Source organism: Ictalurus furcatus, chromosome 7 (genome assembly GCF_023375685.1).
Source record: "Ictalurus furcatus strain D&B chromosome 7, Billie_1.0, whole genome shotgun sequence".
Taxonomy (NCBI): domain Eukaryota; kingdom Metazoa; phylum Chordata; class Actinopteri; order Siluriformes; family Ictaluridae; genus Ictalurus; species Ictalurus furcatus.
The window spans coordinates 27,290,394-27,308,294 of NC_071261.1; the positions used below are offsets into that span (position 1 = coordinate 27,290,394).

Below are 17,901 nucleotides of genomic sequence, written 5' to 3' on the forward strand. Positions count from 1 at the left end.
TACACACACCAGATAAGTTTAAAACAGAACATTTTTATTTACGTATCTGTATATTTGTATAGTCTGTCTTTGTTTGTGCTGTAGATTGTCCGCCGAGACTACAGCAAGAGGGAGGAGATAAACTCCGGTCCTATTTCTGCACCAGTGTTTATGTGTCTGGGGGAAAAGGGGGACTTTTATTGAAATGAACATGAGGAAGGTGGTTAATATGTGTGTATGTTCACATTATGATCATATTATATGTTTATATGTATATGTTTATGATGATGTATACTTATCTTTATGTGTGTGGTTGTTGTATTCATACTTACCTGATATTTATTCTTTATAATGGTTCATGCCGAATGGGCGGGGCTTCCGCTTTATAAGTGGGCCGCTACCCTACATACGGGGGCTGATGGAAAGTCCGATTCATTTCCGCGAACCGGTTCTTTCGGACGGTTTGTTTCAATGAACCGGTTCATCGGTCCTTTTAACGTCATCAAGCAATGGCGTCACTACATATTTCTTTTCTAACAACTCAGTGTCATATAAGTGAAACCTTCAGATAAAGTCATTTGTGTGAACGCATATTGCTGATTATTGCCTTTTATTCACTTAAGTTAATGGTGTTTGTGGTCACAGTTTCATTCGCTGATCCTTTATGTCGGATTCGACTGACCAATATTAAGTAGTGTACATATTGGACAAGTCTCCTACATTAAAGTTTTGCACCTACAGCACACATTACAGACATTAATGTACAAATGTGAATATGTTCTACGTGTCTAAGGAAATGTTCTACGTGTCCTTAAAGTATAAGGAAAGAAAAAAATTAGTCTTATAAACTCCACGATTTATCTTCAACTTAAAAAATAATCTGCATTCACGAAAAACTACGGTAAAATTCATTTATATCTCTAGATAGAAAGGTTTTTCCCTATTTTAATAAGAATGTATTTAATAAAACTAGCCATAAGTATATTTCCATTTCAATACGTTTTGTTTGTTATTAAAGAAACTTACATTTCACATCAGGCTCGTTCAAGTCATGTGCATAGTGTCAGCAACTCACTCATCTGAATCCTCGCTAATCCTCGACAAACATCGACAGTTAGTTGAACCGGCTTATACGGTTCTTTTTGAGTCGGATATAACCGGAAAAAAAAAACTTACTTTCAACTCTGCCTGTAGGTTTGATTTGTTCATTTTGAAAGGGTTCTTTGGTTCAATAACTAGTCTGGTAAGAGCCACCTAGTGTAGCGTCCAACTCGTTCATTTCTAACTGAGTCTCAGGCTCATGGCAGACACACTGGATCGTCATTACAGGCTACTATGTTGTTGTTGATGCATAAATTGAAGAAAATCTGATTTCTTCAAATGCCCATCACAACAACAACATCCATTAAGCCTAATGAAAAATATAATCACAAGTTCACAACTGGAAAACAAATATATTTAGTTGTATTTGATGGTACCTTGTATTAGTAACATCATCGAGTAAAATGCCTACTTCAAATTCTCAAGAACTTAGATTGCAAATATTTTATTGTGTCTTCTGTTATAAACCCGGAACTAAAGTCTGATTCAGTTCAATTTTGTGAACTGGTTCGACTGATTGCTTCCTGAGAATCAGCTCAAAAGAGGAAACTACATTCAAGGGTTGTTTTGATACCTGCGTGAATTTGGCCCCCCACCCAATGCAAAACTTCGGCAAAATAGTCTCAATCGTTTATGCTCCATTTGTGCTGGTTTGTGCCATAAAAATTTAGTTTGTGCTGCTTCGGTTTTTGAGATATTAAAAGAATATTTATAGGTCATGCTTAGGTACTCAGCCCCCCACCACATGCGCCAAATTCACCCCAAATTGTTTTGTTTGTTTGTGCTTCATTTGTGCTGGTTGTGTTGCTAAAGGCTTCGTTTGTACTGCTTCAGTTTTTAAAATATTAGACAATGAATTATAGTGTGATGACATCACTCATCTGTAGTGTGTGAATGTGTGTGTGATTGTGCCCTACGACATTGTGGTACCCCATTCAGGGTGTCCCAAGGCCCAAAGTTGTCCTTGTCAGAGTTTATTTAGAAAACAGGTCCAAGAGCAGTTTTAAGGAAAATATAAAAATGAATGAATAAAAAAGTAAAAAACAGATAAATATTAGTATTTACAAAAAACAAAACACAAATTAAAAACATGTAAAATGTACATTTTCAAAGACATAGAATTTAATAATGCATATATTTTCATAAAATGAATTATACCCAGAAGATGGCACTGTTGTAAGCTCTTGACACATGTATAAAAGTAATAAAATGTCCCCCTTTATACAGAAAATACATGAAAGCGTTTTTTGTTTTGTTTGTTTGTTTCTTTTGTTTTTAAATTTGCAATATCTTACAGTAGACTTTATTCACAGTCTGTGTGATGCAGGATTGATAAAATATTTCCTCATCTGAAATGTTTCATGCTCTCTGTTTAGCTTTGGCCACTTTTTAAACATAATATTAATGAGAAACAGCGCTGATGATTTCTACTGCAATGTAGGTATTATTCTTGTAGAGTACAACAATAATGATGCATAAGAATGAATCTATGCATTGTTTCATATGATGTCATCACTTGTTAAGCAACTGGAGGTTAATCAGTGAATAACGCCCCTTAATAAAATACAGCTGCTTTGTATACATCTATATTTTAATGCAAGGTATCATTTGTGTGACCTAAAAGTACAATTGTAATTGCTGAAATGCTTACAAATTTAAACCAAATAATAAAAAAAATACATTAAAATACCAAGTAAATAAATTGAGAGATTGCACTGTACTGAGCACCTCTAACTTTACATATACTGATACTGCTTATTTCCACATGGATGGAGATGAGTACAAACGTTTGCTGGAGATAAAACTGTACACTCTATGCACATGACTTTTCAAACAGGCTTGTTACAGTGCAATAAAAATACATTAAAACGATAGTTTCCGGAAGACGTGTGACATTACAGACACATTTGGTGCACACAGTTTAGGGCTTGTGATATTCATCTTGTTGTGGTTTGTGATATCTGCATGCATTTATTTAAAGTGTTGCTTAATACAATGAAACCATGAAATGATATTTGTTATGATGAAATGATACATGATCTTTTTAACTGTAGGCTGCAGATTGTGGTTGTACCGTGCGGTGGAAAATACATCAGTGTATCTCTGTATGTGATCTTAACAGCTTTCAGTACTGTAGGTGTGAACTGCACACAGATGACATGATGAAGCCCCTCACATGAGTGAAAAAACATTTTCAAGAATAAAAGTTCAGTCACATTGACTTATTACTCTTACTATTACTACTAAATCCTTTTGCTTTACAACCAGTCCTAATAGTGGCACAAGTAATCAATAAAATAAACCCTGCTAATACTTCTTAATGCTGTCCATACACACGTTCTTAACCCCCCCCCACACACATTTTAAGACAAATAAGTGCAAAGAACCTGTACAAAACAATCTCACTCCGATTTTACTGTCACTGCACACATGATGAACTTCTCTGTCTCTTCTCTCTCGTCTGTTCAGTTGTGTATTCACTCCTCCAGCACCTGTAAATGAACATTTAGAGCTGCTTTAGATTTTAATTTCTGAAATGGTTAAACTTTGGTGTTTTAAGCCAACAGCAAATCATTAAGGAACATTTAAAAGGCAATGCAAATTTATATTTCAGTATATACAGGAATTCTTAAATATAAAGCAGTAAATAGTGATGGCTTATTTAAGGAGAAACTGTCATGTATGTTATTACACTGCAATACTTGCACTTCTTATAGTAGAATTTCTCTTAACTGCACTGACACTATAGGATTGAGCAGCAGATTTCATGAAAATGCTTTTAAACAGTGATTTTAAACCACTTTATCTTATTTATTAACAGAAATGTTACTAGCGTATTTTCCAAAAAATTGGATTGGCAGTAGAGTCAACAACTCTGATGTCATCTTGAACAAGAGACACAGGCTTGTTTAATCCACACACTGTATTCCACAGTAACTAATGATACATCAGCAAAAACTAGTCTTTGTGAATGTATAGTTATAGGGCCAGGTAGTGGTGGGAGATATATACATATAGTACAAATAAAAAGTGTATTAAATCCAGTTTCTTCTGTGAAAAACTGTGAAGGCAGCTGATTTATTTGTCATAATATGCATTATTCATTCAGCTGTGGGTTCTGGTTGCCATAGGGTTGTTTATTTTTTCTATAGACTGAGGTTTATTTGTTTTCCTGAGTTAGTTGAGGGTGTGAACACGGTGAGCTTTAAAAGTAAAGATCAACCCCAGTAAATTAAAGTACTAGAGGACTGCTTTTTGACATTATTTGCTTTTAGAATTGCTTTAGTTGTAGTAATTTAGAAAGGTGTTATCAATCTAACTGAGGCTGTAGCATTTATATTACACTATTTATATATAGAACTGTTTATAACTCTGACTGAACTCCTACTGAGCAAGGCACAAAACTTGAACTAGGGTTTCTATACAATTCTAAGATTTCTCTAAGTATTTCTAACTTAATTTGAGATTTGTAAATAGAACAGATTTTGTCTTACCTATGTGTTCTGCTTCAGCTGTGAGTAAACAGTTTCATACTCTACACTGGTCTTCACTAGATGTAAACAAGAAACGCTGAATTAATGTCCACAATCAACTGCAGCCCATCTCAATTGTTAAATCAACATGAACTAAATGAATTGGTTAATAAATCAGAAAACAATAAAAGGTAATGTACATGGAAATTTATATAAATATATACAGATAGCTTTATGTTGATTTTTCTTCGTTTTTTTCTGTGGCTTGAGTTCAAGCTCAGTGTAAATCACGTCACTGGTTCCAGAATCATCATCTGCAGTGACAGTGAACAGAACAAAAACAAACACATAACATTTTAATTTGAATCAACCTTTGTACAAAAAAAAAAGAAAAAAAAAAAGAAATCAGTGTGGAGAATTACAGGTGCATGATGGGATGTAACTGAACACAGATACATTTTAAATGTGGAGCTTATAGTCACTTCTACTTGTTATGGTTTTGAACTACATGTTCAATTTTTTTCTCTATAAAGCCTACTTCCCAGTATTTTTTTAAACTTGAAAAATTAAAAATTTTGTATGCACACTTACTGACGCTTAGTGTATATATGGCCTATATATATATATATATATATATATATATATATATATATATATATATATATATATATATATATATATTACACATATACATACACACAATGGCACCTGTCAGGGGTGGGATATATTAGTCAGGAAGTGAACAATCAGTCCTTGAAGTTGATGTGTGGGAGGTGAGTTTGACAAGGGCCAAATTGTTATAGCTAGATGACTGGGTCAGAGCATCTCCATAATGCAGTGGTTATTGTATGATTTAGAGTGGGTGGAATTCTAGATCTAATGACCCATATATAAAATAACACAAAAATGAACCATTATTTTTAATCTTTTCAGTCAAATACTGTGCTGCAAACATCAATTTTAGGTTTATCTTGTCAGTACTGGCAAGTGACCATGGTATAACCGCACATCAGGTGGTTCTTTGCCTCCACGTAGTGAATTAAAATCGTGTAATGTACACCTAGCCATGGATTATCCCTTACACATGTGGTATTATGTAGAATATATTATATAATAAACAGGTTTTAGTAGTTTCTTTCTTTCTGAGGTTTTAGTGGAACTGACACCTAAAATGGGAGGTGCATGTAGATTTTTAGTATAGTAGATGATTCAATGTACTGTAGACTGTAAATATTTTTATATATAAAATGTGAAGTTGCAATATAAAAATACTCCACCTTTATTCTTGTATGACTCCTTTTTCTTCATGACCTTTGTGTAAATGTCCCCACTGAGTTCAGCTGCAGCGTCACCTAATCACAGTGCAATGTGATAGTCACTACAGGAGATGCATTTACTGTATGGTGTTAATCTGAGATTTATTCCTTTTAGTGTAAGTGGAAATATTTGACATGAAATAAAGAAATCTCTCTCACTTTTACTTGCGTTCTCCACAGTGGCATAAATGTGCACATCTACAGAAAAGAGTGCAAATAAAGAATAAACAAGAGAAATTTTCAGACAATTTTGAAGGCAATTCCACTGACATTATCATTGTTTACATTAGCTTGTTAGTAAGAATATAATCTTATATTGAATTACTGTATACATAAGGAAAGTATTCATTATGTGACACATTGTCTGACCGGTCTGAAGTGGTGTGTATCCTGACTGAGAATCCTCAGCTCCTGACTGACTCGGGCTCTGGCCTGGTGTCTGATTGCTGTCCTGCTGTATGTCTCTGTCCTTTCCTATATGAGAAGACAGAAATTCTTCATTTTCTCAATTTATAAACCATATAAACTTTATTTTAGAGAACGCTTATACGTTAGTGTATTTGTAGCTAAAAAGTACCAAGAGTAATTACAAGCCACTAAATGTGTAAGCAACAATTGGTCTCATTTATGAAGCTGGATATGAACAAATTTATTTGAAAATTATTCACAGGAGCTTTTTCATACATAATGTGTTACTCATGAAAATCCAGTTAGTTTAGAAAACAATAGTGTATCCTACAAGAGCTCTTGAGTGCGGAGATGGATGTATTTGCAGAATAAAGTTTAATAAAGCAAAACATACACAAAACAATACAGACGAGGCAGGAGAGCATACCGTGACAACATGTAAGAAACAAAGCCAGACACAGAGTGAGGAGCAAACAGTGACTGTACAGACCGGTTCTCATTAACCAGAATGAGAGTCAGGTGCGGGTGGTCATTTGATTGTGATGCAGAGGTGCGGTGGCTGCTGGGAGTTGAAGTCTGGAATCCCTTCAGGGAATTTGGAACAGAGCTGAGACCACAAAAGTTCTCCGCAAGGCCGGAAGGGGAGCAATGCTCTCCACGAAGCATGAGGTGCGAGCAATGTCCTCCATGAAGTAGGAAAGGGGAGCAACACACGGCACGAAGCAGAGCAAAGGAGTGACGTCTTCAGTGGGGCAGGAAGGTGGAGTGATGTCCTCAGCCGAGCGGGACAGCGGAGCGATGTCCGAAGAAGAGCTTGGCATAGTGACGTCAGAGGCAGGGCAGAAAGGAAAAGCGGAGCTCTCGGCCAAACCGGGAGATGGAGCAACATCCTCCGCTGAACATGGAGGCTGAGCGGCGTCCTCAGTTGAACGGGGAGGCTGAGCGGCATCCTCAGTCGAATGGGGAGGCTGAGCGGCATCCTCAGTCGAGTGGGGAATCTGAGTGACGTTCTCTGTTGATTCAGGAAGGTGAGTGAGATCTGCAGTTTGGGAGGGAGGGTGGGCCCAGATTTGTGGCCCTGATCCATTTTTCTTTCCCCTCTGGATTCATCCTCAGGGACTTCAGGATTCTCTCTTGGGTGGAAAAAAGTCTACTACATCCACTGTGTGGTCTGGCTTTCTGTCACGAGAGTGGAGACAGATGTACTTACAGAATAAAGTTTAATAAAGCAAAGCATACACAAAACAATACAGACGAGGCAGAAGACCATACTGTGATAACATGGGAGAAACAAAGCCAGACACAGAGTGAGGTGCAAACAGTATAAAGACTGTATACAGACTGGTGCTCATTGGAATGAGAGTCAGGTGCGGGTGGTCATGTGACTGTGATACAGAGATGCGGTGGCTGCTGGGAGTTGGAGTCCAGAATCCCTTCTGGGAATTCATATCATGCTAATGTGAACCAATTAGGAGAAAATAATAGTGCCTCATAAAAGGAGGAAAAGTTATTGTGTATATAGCTGAGCTGTATTATCAGAAAATTTAGTGTGTTTTTCATCGTTTAGTTGTCATCTTGTCGTTTTTGTCTTTTTGTGGTTGTCACTAAATGTAAATCTGCTGTGTCATAAATGCACTTGATTCAATTTACAGCTGATTGGAGTTTATCATACACATGAGTATGAAGAAAATCAGCAATGTGAAGATTTTTTTTTATTAGATTGGCCTACAAAAACATTTAGACACAAGTTGAATTTGATAAAGATTAATAAATGAGCACCAAATTGTGCAATTGTAAGTGCATTGTGTCTCAATTAGTACTCTTTTCCTATTTTTATTAGTTTGGTATCTATTTCTTATTTAATAGAAGCACTGAACATTAGTTGAATGATAATTAAGGATGTGTAAAATCATGTGTAACGAGAGTAATTATTGAAAAGTGTTAGATACCAGTCATAGACCATTTTGTTAACATGTTTAAGTTATTTACATGTTTGTGTAACGTATACTATTTCATGTTTTATAGACTAAGCTTTGTAGAAGTACTGATCATATTATAAGCAATTTAGTGAAAACTAGTTATCAGACCTTTGATGGATTTGTGCCACCAAAGCAGGATCAGTAAAAGGATGATGAACAGCAAGGCCAAACTCAGTCCCACAGACACAAATACTATATCAATACTGGATCCAGACCCTGAGTCTGAGGAAAGAAAGGGACACAAATGAAAAAACCTGCTGTCACTACAGTTCACAAAAATACTAGCCTTGACACTAATGTACATTCTAATAATAGTCCAATTTCTAATCTTCCATTTCTGTTCAGACTGTTTTAAAGAGTGTTTACCAGCAATCTCTCTGAGCCTTTCCAATCAGATCCACATTCTCTACTGAGACTGCTCTTCAAGGAGTCACTAATAATCTACTACTTTCTGCTGATGCTGGTGCCTTTCCTCTATCAGTATTTCTAGCTTGGTTCATGTTTCCTTTTCTCTCCTGCCCCATCACACATGATATCCCAATCCTTGACCCCCTCCTTTTCACTACAGCTACAGTATATGCATCCACTTGCCAAGATTATTCAAAAAGATCAAAGTATTCACTGTTAAGTAATTAACACTCAGATTTATCTCAGCCTGAGAGCTATTCTTTCCACATCATTAACTGTATACATTCATGATCTAAAATAATGGATGGACTACAACGTTCTTAAATTACACTAAATTAAACTGATAAAACAGACATTTTTCTAGCACCCAAAACTCCACTGTTATGAATTCCAGGTATTTCATTTGATATTGATGGCATTACCATTACACCTTCTACAAACGTTCACAATCTAGTTATCATTTTTTAATAACACACTTTCATTTGAACTCTGCATTAGGTCACTCACAACAATCTTTTTTTTTTTATCAGCTTTTATTGATCCTTACTTAGTTGGAAACATGCTGATATTCTGCTTCATGATTTCATCAATTCACAGTAATATTCCTGTAATTTCCTCTTCATTCTAATTTCTGGTGGCTCCTAACAACCAGACTGACAAGAATGAGCAAAATATTTAGTACCATAATCCACCCTTAGGCCTTTAACTGCACCTCCTTCTAGGTGCTACCTGCTACAGAAATCAAATGTATTATTATTATTATTATTATTATTATTATTATTATTAGTAGTAGTAGTAGTAGTAGTAGTAGTAGTAATAGTAGTAGTAGTAGTAGTAGTAGTAATCACTGCATGTTTTAAATGTTACTGTTACAAAAGGAATCAAATACTTTGAAAGCTGACTGAAAACACTGTGCATATAAACTTTGTTAATAAAAAGAGAATCAAATAAAAAGAAATTTCTCAAAGTTTCTCACCTCTGACTGAAACCCAGCTTTTCGGTGACTCTCCTCTCTCTGGGTGTTTACAGTGGTAGAAACCTTCATCTGACTTTGACACAGTACTGATGGTCATCTCTCCTGTAGTCTTGTTCTGCAGGACTGAACCATCTTTATAGAAATCAACACCAGAAGCTGAGGTCTTTGAGTTGCGAGATAAACAATGTAAAATCAGAGGATTTCCCTCAGTCGCAGGATGGACAGGACTGTCCAGGATCACATCACCATCTGTAGGAAAGAGAAAGAAGACACTGAAATCAGAAAGTGTGTAAAATACAGTAATGATTTTAACACAGAGAGCTACAGTAAATCAGTGGTAGATATCAGAGAGAGTGTACACAGTGCAGCGCTCACAGAGTCTTCATGTGTGAAAGAGAAAATATGCATAAATGTCAGTTTTATCAGTAACATTCAGATGTGAAAGCAGCTTTCACTGTAACATTCTTAACATCCTGAAACTAAACTAGTTTTCATGAGTTATTCTTATTTCTTATTTCTGTTTATATTCTTATTGTTAAAACATTGAGAGAAGCTTAATTTTTACCTTCTGCAGTCTAACTTCTATCTGGGGATGATAGTTTTATTTATGTAAGTCTAATGTCTTTATGCCTCTTTTCTCTTTATCTCTAACACTATTATCTCTCTGTATTCTTTTTTCCTCTTTTTTATTCTCTAGTTACTAGAGAGTAAACACTAGAGTCTAGTGTTTATTCTCTGAGTCTGATCTTTGTGTGCAGATGTGTGTATAAACCTCTGTGTCTCAGATCTCTGCAGCCCTGAACACAGTGCTATCTGTTGGTCTTTTGTTAGAATCGACTGAATAAAAATATCAAATCTGTTTCACACTAGAAACTGCACTCAGTTTCTTTATAACAATATTCTAATTTATATTAAACAATTCAGTAGATTTTAAAAGTGTTATCTTTATTCCTGTATATTGTACATCTATTACTGATGAGAACGTTGAAGACTCACGGTGCACTGTGATGTTGACAGGATTACTGCGTCCTCCAGATTCAGACTGACACCAGTAAACTCCAGTGTGTGATGTAGAGAGGAAGCTGATGTTACATGTAGATCCTGAAACTGATGAACAATCAGACACTGCCTCACTGTGTGTGTATCCTCTCACTGTCCATCCAGTAGAGTCACTCTGGTCCTCACAGCTCAGTGAGAGAGAGTCAGCAGTAAAGTGTTGAGTTCTGCTGGGATTGATGATCAGAGACACTGGAGGAGATTCACCTGAAACACACACATTATAATTCAGATCTTATTCTGAAAATGAACATGTATTTTGATTTGATCATGATGTTAATTGCAGTGTACAGTTTAGTAAACATGTGTAACATTAAAATTACTACAGGACTAATACTTGCTTTGATTAGACAATGATATCTGAATAAAAATCTACTATGAGGTGCTTATTCAGCTGCTTTACACATTCCTCACTAAGGAGTTTAAATATAAACAGTTATTACACAACACATTAACACAGATACAATACTTAATATTAATAAATGTACATTTGCTACACTCCAACTCAACACTATTGTTGATTTATTTCCTCACCAGTGATGCACAGTGGCTGTAGGTTACTGTCCTGTGTGTGAAAGACTGGTTCTCCTCTCTCTGCGCTGCACATATAAACTCCTGTGTGATTCACAGCAACAGGACTGAGAGTGTAGGAGCCTCCAGATCCTCTGCTGCTGTCTGAGAGGAGCACTGTACTGTACCTGAGGGAACCCTGACTGTCTCTGGAGGGAACCTCTGTGTACCAGCTGAATGTCCAGCCTGTAGAGGAGTGTTTAACCTCACAGCTTAGAGTCACTGAGTCTCCTTCAGTCAGCCAGCGCAGTGGAGACACACTCACTACTGCCTCTGCTGCATCTGATGGACAACAGATGTGAAATAAATAAAATTAAATTAAATAATACAGAGTGGTAATCTTGTTACATATAATTAATGACAAGATAAAACAAACTCACACACTCACCTGATACAGTGAGTGTAACAGCATCACTGATCTCTGATCTCTGAGAGTCACTTCTCTTCCCTCTGCAGGTGTATTTACCACTGTTATCATTTATAACTGAGCTGAAGCTGAACTCCTGTGTTGTGGGGGATGGGTAGGGCATGTTATATTTCTTATCCCAGCTGTATTTCCACTCAGTGTCTCCTCCTCCCTGTATTTCACATCTGAGAGTCACAGTCTCTCCTCTGAACACATGTTTATCAGGCTTTATGGTCACCACAGCTTTAGGACTCTCTGCAGAAACATACTTTTTTTAAAAAAAATTAAAATCCCAAATACAAACACACTTCAATAATATACTGTTCTAATATTACAACTGATACATATATATATATATATATATATATATATATATATATATATATATATATATATATATATATACACACTCAGTATCTCACAAAAGTGAGTACACCCCTCACATTTTTGTAAATATTTGATTATATCTTTTCATGTGACAACACTGAAGAAATGACACTTCGCTACAATGTAAAGTAGGGAGTGTACAGCTTGTGTAACAGTGTAAATTTGCTGTCCCCTCAAAATAACTCAACACACAGTCATTAATGTCTAAACTGCTGGCAACAAAAGTGAATACACCCCTAAGTGAAAATGTCCAAATCGGGCCCAATTTCCCCGGTGTCATGTGACTTGTTAGTGTTACATGATCTCAGGTGTGAATGGGGAGCAGGTGTGTTAAATTTGGTGTCATCACTCTCACACTCCCTCATACTGGTCACTGGAAGTTCAACATGGCACCTCATGGCAAAGAACTCTGAGGATCTGAGAAAAAGAATTGTTGCTCTACATAAAGATGGCCTATAAGAAGATTGCCAAGACCCTGACACTAAGCTGCAGCACGGTGGCCAAGACCATACAGTGGTTTAACAGGACAGGTTCCACTCAGAACAGGCCTCGCCATGGTCGACCAAAGAAGTTGATTGCACGTGCTCAGTGTCATATCCAGAGGTTGTCTTTGGGAAATAGACGTATGAGTGCTGCCAGCATTGCTGCAGAGGTTGAAGGGGTGGGGGGTCAGTCTGTCAGTGCTCAGACCATACACCGCACACTGCATCAAATTGTTCTGCATGCCTGTCGTCCCAGAAGGAAGCCTCTTCTAAAGATGATGCACAAGAAAGCCCGCAAACAGTTTGCTGAAGACAAGCAGACTAAGGACATGGATTACTGGAACCATGTCCTGTGGTCTGATGAGACCAAGATAAACTTATTTGGTTCAGATGTTGTCAAGCGTGTGTGGCGGCAACCAGGTGAGGAGCATAAAGACAAGTGTGTCTTGCCTACAGTCAAGCATGGTGGTGGGAGTGTCATGGTCTGGGGCTGCATGAGTGCTGCCGGCACTGGGGAGCAACAGTTCATTGAGGGAATCATGAATGCCAACATGTACTGTGACATACTGAAGCAGAGCATGATCCCCTCCCTTCGGAGACTGGGCCGCAGGGCAGTATTCCAGCACGATAACGACCCCAAACACACCTCCAAGACAACCACTGCTTTGCTAAAAAAGCTGAGAGTGAAGATGATGGACTGGCCAAGCATGTCTCCAGACCTAAACCCTATTCAGCATCTGTGGGGCATCCTCAAACGGAAGGTGGAAGAGCACAAGGTCTCTAACATCCACCAGCTCTGTGATGTCGTCATTGAGGAGTGGAAGAGGACTCCAGTGGCAACCTGTGAAGCTCTGGTGAACTCCATGGACAAGAGGGTTAAGGCAGTGCTGGAAAATAATGGTGGCCACACAAAATATTGACACTTTGGGCCCAATTTGGACATTTTCACTTAGGGGTGTACTCACTTTTGCTGCCAGTGGTTTAGACATTAATGGCTCTGTGCAAATTTACACTGTTATACAAGCTGTACACTCACTACTTTACATCGTAGCAAAGTGTCTTTTCTTCAGTGTTGTCATGAATAGATATAATCAAATATTTACAAAAATGTGAGGGGTGTACTCACTTTTGTGAGATACTGTATATACACAAAGTGATTAGTGATGATGCAGTGTATATGTATGTAATAATATATAAAGTCTGTTAAGAAGTGGCAATGTTTTGCAACCTGTTTTTACTCACCAGTAACATTTACCCAGAGTGCATCACTGTAGTGTGTGTAGTAGACTGGATTTCCTCTTCCTGCTCTGCACCTGTACTGACCTCCATCAGAGATGCTAACTGAGCTGATGATGTAGTACTGTATTTCAGTTTCAGTCTCAGTCTCAGTGCTCTGTGTGGGTTTGATCCAGTAAAACTTCCATCCAGTAGACTGCAGATTCAGTATACAGAACAGAGTCACTGAGTTTCCTTTCAGTACAGCTCCTTCACGACTTGATGTGAGTTCAGGTTTAGGTTTTTCTGCAGTTGGAGATGAAACACACAGTTCAGGATGTTAACTGTTCATGTTCTGCTCTGAGTGTTTAACACACTAATCACTACTACAGACAAACACACTATTACAGATACACTGTAAAGACTCCTGTCATAGTGAAATTATTCATGAATATCTGTCAAAATATTTTATGGTATTTATCAAAGTAATTTAGTTTTTGTGAGAGTAGATTTAATGGGAAGTACATTGTTCTCTTATTCAAGTAAAAGTGTAAAGACAAAATGTACTGCATTATGTTTGACTGTTATTTAAAACATCCTTCAATAGAAAATATTTAAACCAGCAGAATGCACAACATAAAAAAATTGTTTTATCATCTTAATCATATGATTTGTGTTTAATGATGCATTTATGTTCGACTTCATTACATGGAAAACATGGTCTTATAATATAATTTTACTTTATATATACTGTACATGGAATTAATTGAATAATTTGCTCATAATTGAACAAACATGCTGAAGTTTAAAAGGTTTTTAATTTTTTTTCAAAATGTACTTTATGAATGGTGCATAAATACACACTCTTAATGAATTCATCTTCATAAGTGTGTTCACTATTATGAATGCTGGGATGCAGTGAATGTACAACTACACCATTAATCATTACTAGACACAGGATAAGTAAACTAAAACTCTTTGTTTTTAAAATCTATTACATTTTAAAGCAATGTTCTGACCTTAGTCCAACTGCATTGATGTCAGGATGAGAGTAACACACACACACACGCACACACACACACACACACACAGGAGTTCGTCCGTCGAAGACCGAAGTTTCCATTTCTGCCTCCATTATGGAGAACACAAACTGGAACTCGACTTGCGCGTGAATTGTATTAAAATGAGGATGATTTGCGCAGCATGGGCCTCACTCTCACTTCCTGGTGACCACCATGATCCAGTGGCAAGACTGAGTCAAGACGACTGAAGATGGCCCCCAGGCGCTGTGATTCATACATCCATTTATACATTACAGACACTTTGGAAATGCCAATCCGCCTACCATGCATGTCTTTGGACCGGAGTTTCCTCCGGCGCATGTTCTCGCAACATAAGGAGAACATGCAAACTCTACACACACAGGGCCACGGTGGGAATCAAACCCCCGACCCTGGAGGTGTGAGGCGAACGTGCTACACCGTGCGCCCACACGCGCACACGCGCACACGCACAGGCACACACGCACGCACGCACCTGACACAGTGAGTGTAACAGTGTTGCTGGTCTCTGAGGTCTGAGAGTCACTTCTTCTCCGTCCACTGCAGGTGTATTTAGCGCTGAGAGACTCTACAGCATTGAATGAATATTTACTGTTCTTATCAGAGGAGAATATTTGGACACCATCTTTATACCAGTTGTACATCCACTCAGTGTCTGCATGTCCTCGTATTTTACATGTGAAAGTGACTTCCTGTCCACTGAATATCTGTCCATCATTCCGCAGAGTCAGAACGGCTTTTGGTCTCTCTGTACAGTTACAACAAATACATCAAATCAGTCAAACACACCCTTCTCTGACCATCTGATATTTAATCAGTGTGTTTTGTAATGATTATGTGTATCAGTGCATGTTACAGGAGTGTAAGATCAGACATGTACCTATCACTGAGAGAGTCACTTCATTACTCCATGGCGTTGACCATCTATCAATAGACCCGTAACATCTGTATTTGTGACTCTGATCTACATTTATAGTGTAGTAATTTTCAGCAGAACTGTGACTATAACCACCATCTCTGTACCAGTAGTACAGTCCATTTCCTCCTGAAATCCTACATGTGAGTGTAACCGTCTCTCCTCTGAATATTTGAGGTGAATTCGGCTCCACAGACAGAACTGGTTTAAACTCTGCTGGAAAAGTCAAAAAGCAAACACACACTGTCAATGTAAACAACTTAAATTCTGCATGACAATGTACAAACCATCTTCTCCACCTTAATACAAATCCAACATGTACACAACATAGGCAATAAAATATGTATAAATCACCTTGAGCTTGTCCGACTCGGATAAGTGAAATAAGCACTAAAAAGGGAAGAGGAACAGAGAATATGATGTAACGCTGACTTGATTCTTTTCTTTAAGAAGACAAATGAGAACAATGTCATATACTGCAAAAAATCTATATTTAGTTTCACTTCAGCTATAAGAAATGCAATATATCGACCTGTTTCAATAATGAATGGTGTTTAGAAAAAGCTATTTTCACTCAGGTCACTATGCTGCTCATTACTGTCTTATGTTTAATCTGATCCACATCTGCTAATCTGAAGCTGGATTACACACTTCCTTCTCTGTGTCTCACATGAGAAAGGCGCTCCTGTGCACTAAAGCTATGGTGTAATACATACAGCCTGCAGGACGATGTCATATATGAGGAAAAACCCGATCTCAGTAGCACACACAGGTTAATGAACACACAGGTTAATTCATTCTTCACTTTCTTCTGAAACAGGTGATCCTATCACAGAGCAGGACAGAGTCAAAAGGGAAATGAAGATGTTCAAGGCTGGATTACATGGTCAAAGTAGAAGTAGAAGATCTTGCTGTCGCAGAATCGGAAATTATTAGATTTTCTCAATAAGAAACGTACAAGGGAGAGATTGCTGCCCTGCAAAATGGAAGATCTGGAGTAAAGAGCAGCTCTGATATTCATAACCTTCATACAGTGTTGATAGATGGTGTGCTCAAAGTTGGTGGAAGACTTGGTAGAGCAGCAACACCAGAAGAGATTAAACGTCCTGTTGTCTTGTCAATAGCGGGATGAAACCACATATCAACACATTGAAAAAGGTAATAGGTTATAAATGCAGACTCTGCCAGTAGAAATATATTTTCAGAATGTTTGTCTTTCAACGTCTACAGGGCAAGATGGGAGAGCAAAAAATGGCTGATGAATGGCTGAAGTTTGATAATGGCACAAATTTAATTGGAGCAGAAAGACAGCTCCAGACAGCTTTGAACACACTGGATCATGACAAAATACAGCATACATGTTTCTATCTGAGGGACTCAAATGGACCTTTAATCCCCCTGCTGCATCGCATCACGGTGGCATATCGGAGTGGCTCAATCATTGGGGGACAGTGGTGGTTTAGCAGTTAAGGCTCTGGGTTACTGATTGGAAGGGCTGGGGTTCAAGCCCCAGCATGGCCAGGCTGCCACTCTTGGGCCCTTGAGATATGCGAAGAAAAGAATTTCCCTGTGCTGTAATGTATATGTGACCAATAAAGACACATTATCATTAAAGAAGGTTCTGTACTCCACTCTCCAACAACAATTGTTGGATGATGAGAATTTTGACACCATCCTTTGTGAAATTGAAGCTATTCTTAATGACCTCCCCATCACAAAGCTTTCTGATGATTGAAACAACTTGGAAGCTCTTACGCCCAATCACATTTTACAGCTGAGATCAAAACCACTTCTTCCACCAAGGCTTTTTAAAGAAAGTGATCTGTACATCAGACATAAATGGCGACAAGTCCAATACTTGTCTGATCTTTTTTGGAAAAGGTGGGTCAGAGAATTCCTTCCACTGCTCCAGGAATATCAGAAGTGGATGAAACCACACAGAAGCTTCGCTGTTGGTGATATGGTGATCATCATGGATCCAGCAGCTCCACGGGGTTCTTGGCTACTAGGCAAAATAACTCAAACATGACAGTACGCACTGCAGTCGAATCAGTACCTACAGCTCAGCTGCTGATACAGTATGTACTGATCAGTATATGTGTGTAGTATGAATACAACCTGAACATACTGCATCCAACATGTTGGTGCAGGCAGGTCTTCCACGTCAT

General features: G+C 37.9%; 1 protein-coding gene across 1 annotated transcript; it reads right to left on the reverse strand.

Moving 5' to 3' along the window:
* Positions 1–8,186: 8,186 nt before the first annotated feature.
* Positions 8,187–17,901, reverse strand: LOC128610720 (Fc receptor-like protein 5). The gene is made up of 11 exons (XM_053630138.1): positions 17,862–17,901; positions 16,088–16,123; positions 15,698–15,949; positions 15,293–15,565; positions 13,865–14,062; positions 11,643–11,927; positions 11,437–11,539; positions 11,231–11,394; positions 10,637–10,903; positions 9,641–9,889; positions 8,187–8,478 (listed from the first exon to the last, which is right to left on the reverse strand). Exons 1-11 carry the CDS (start codon positions 17,899–17,901, stop codon positions 8,342–8,344), a joined length of 2,004 nt encoding a protein of 667 aa, XP_053486113.1. The 3' UTR covers positions 8,187–8,341.

Coding starts and splice junctions, on each gene's coding strand:
- LOC128610720 (XM_053630138.1), bottom strand. CDS start 17,901: ATGACGTGGAAGACCTGCCTGCACCAACATGTTGGATGCA. Junction 15,950..16,087: donor CCGAGTCGGACAAGCTCAAG/GTGATTTATACA, acceptor TGACTTTTCCAG/CAGAGTTTAAACCAGTTCTG. Junction 9,890..10,636: donor TGTCAACATCACAGTGCACC/GTGAGTCTTCAA, acceptor TCTTTCCTACAG/ATGGTGATGTGATCCTGGAC.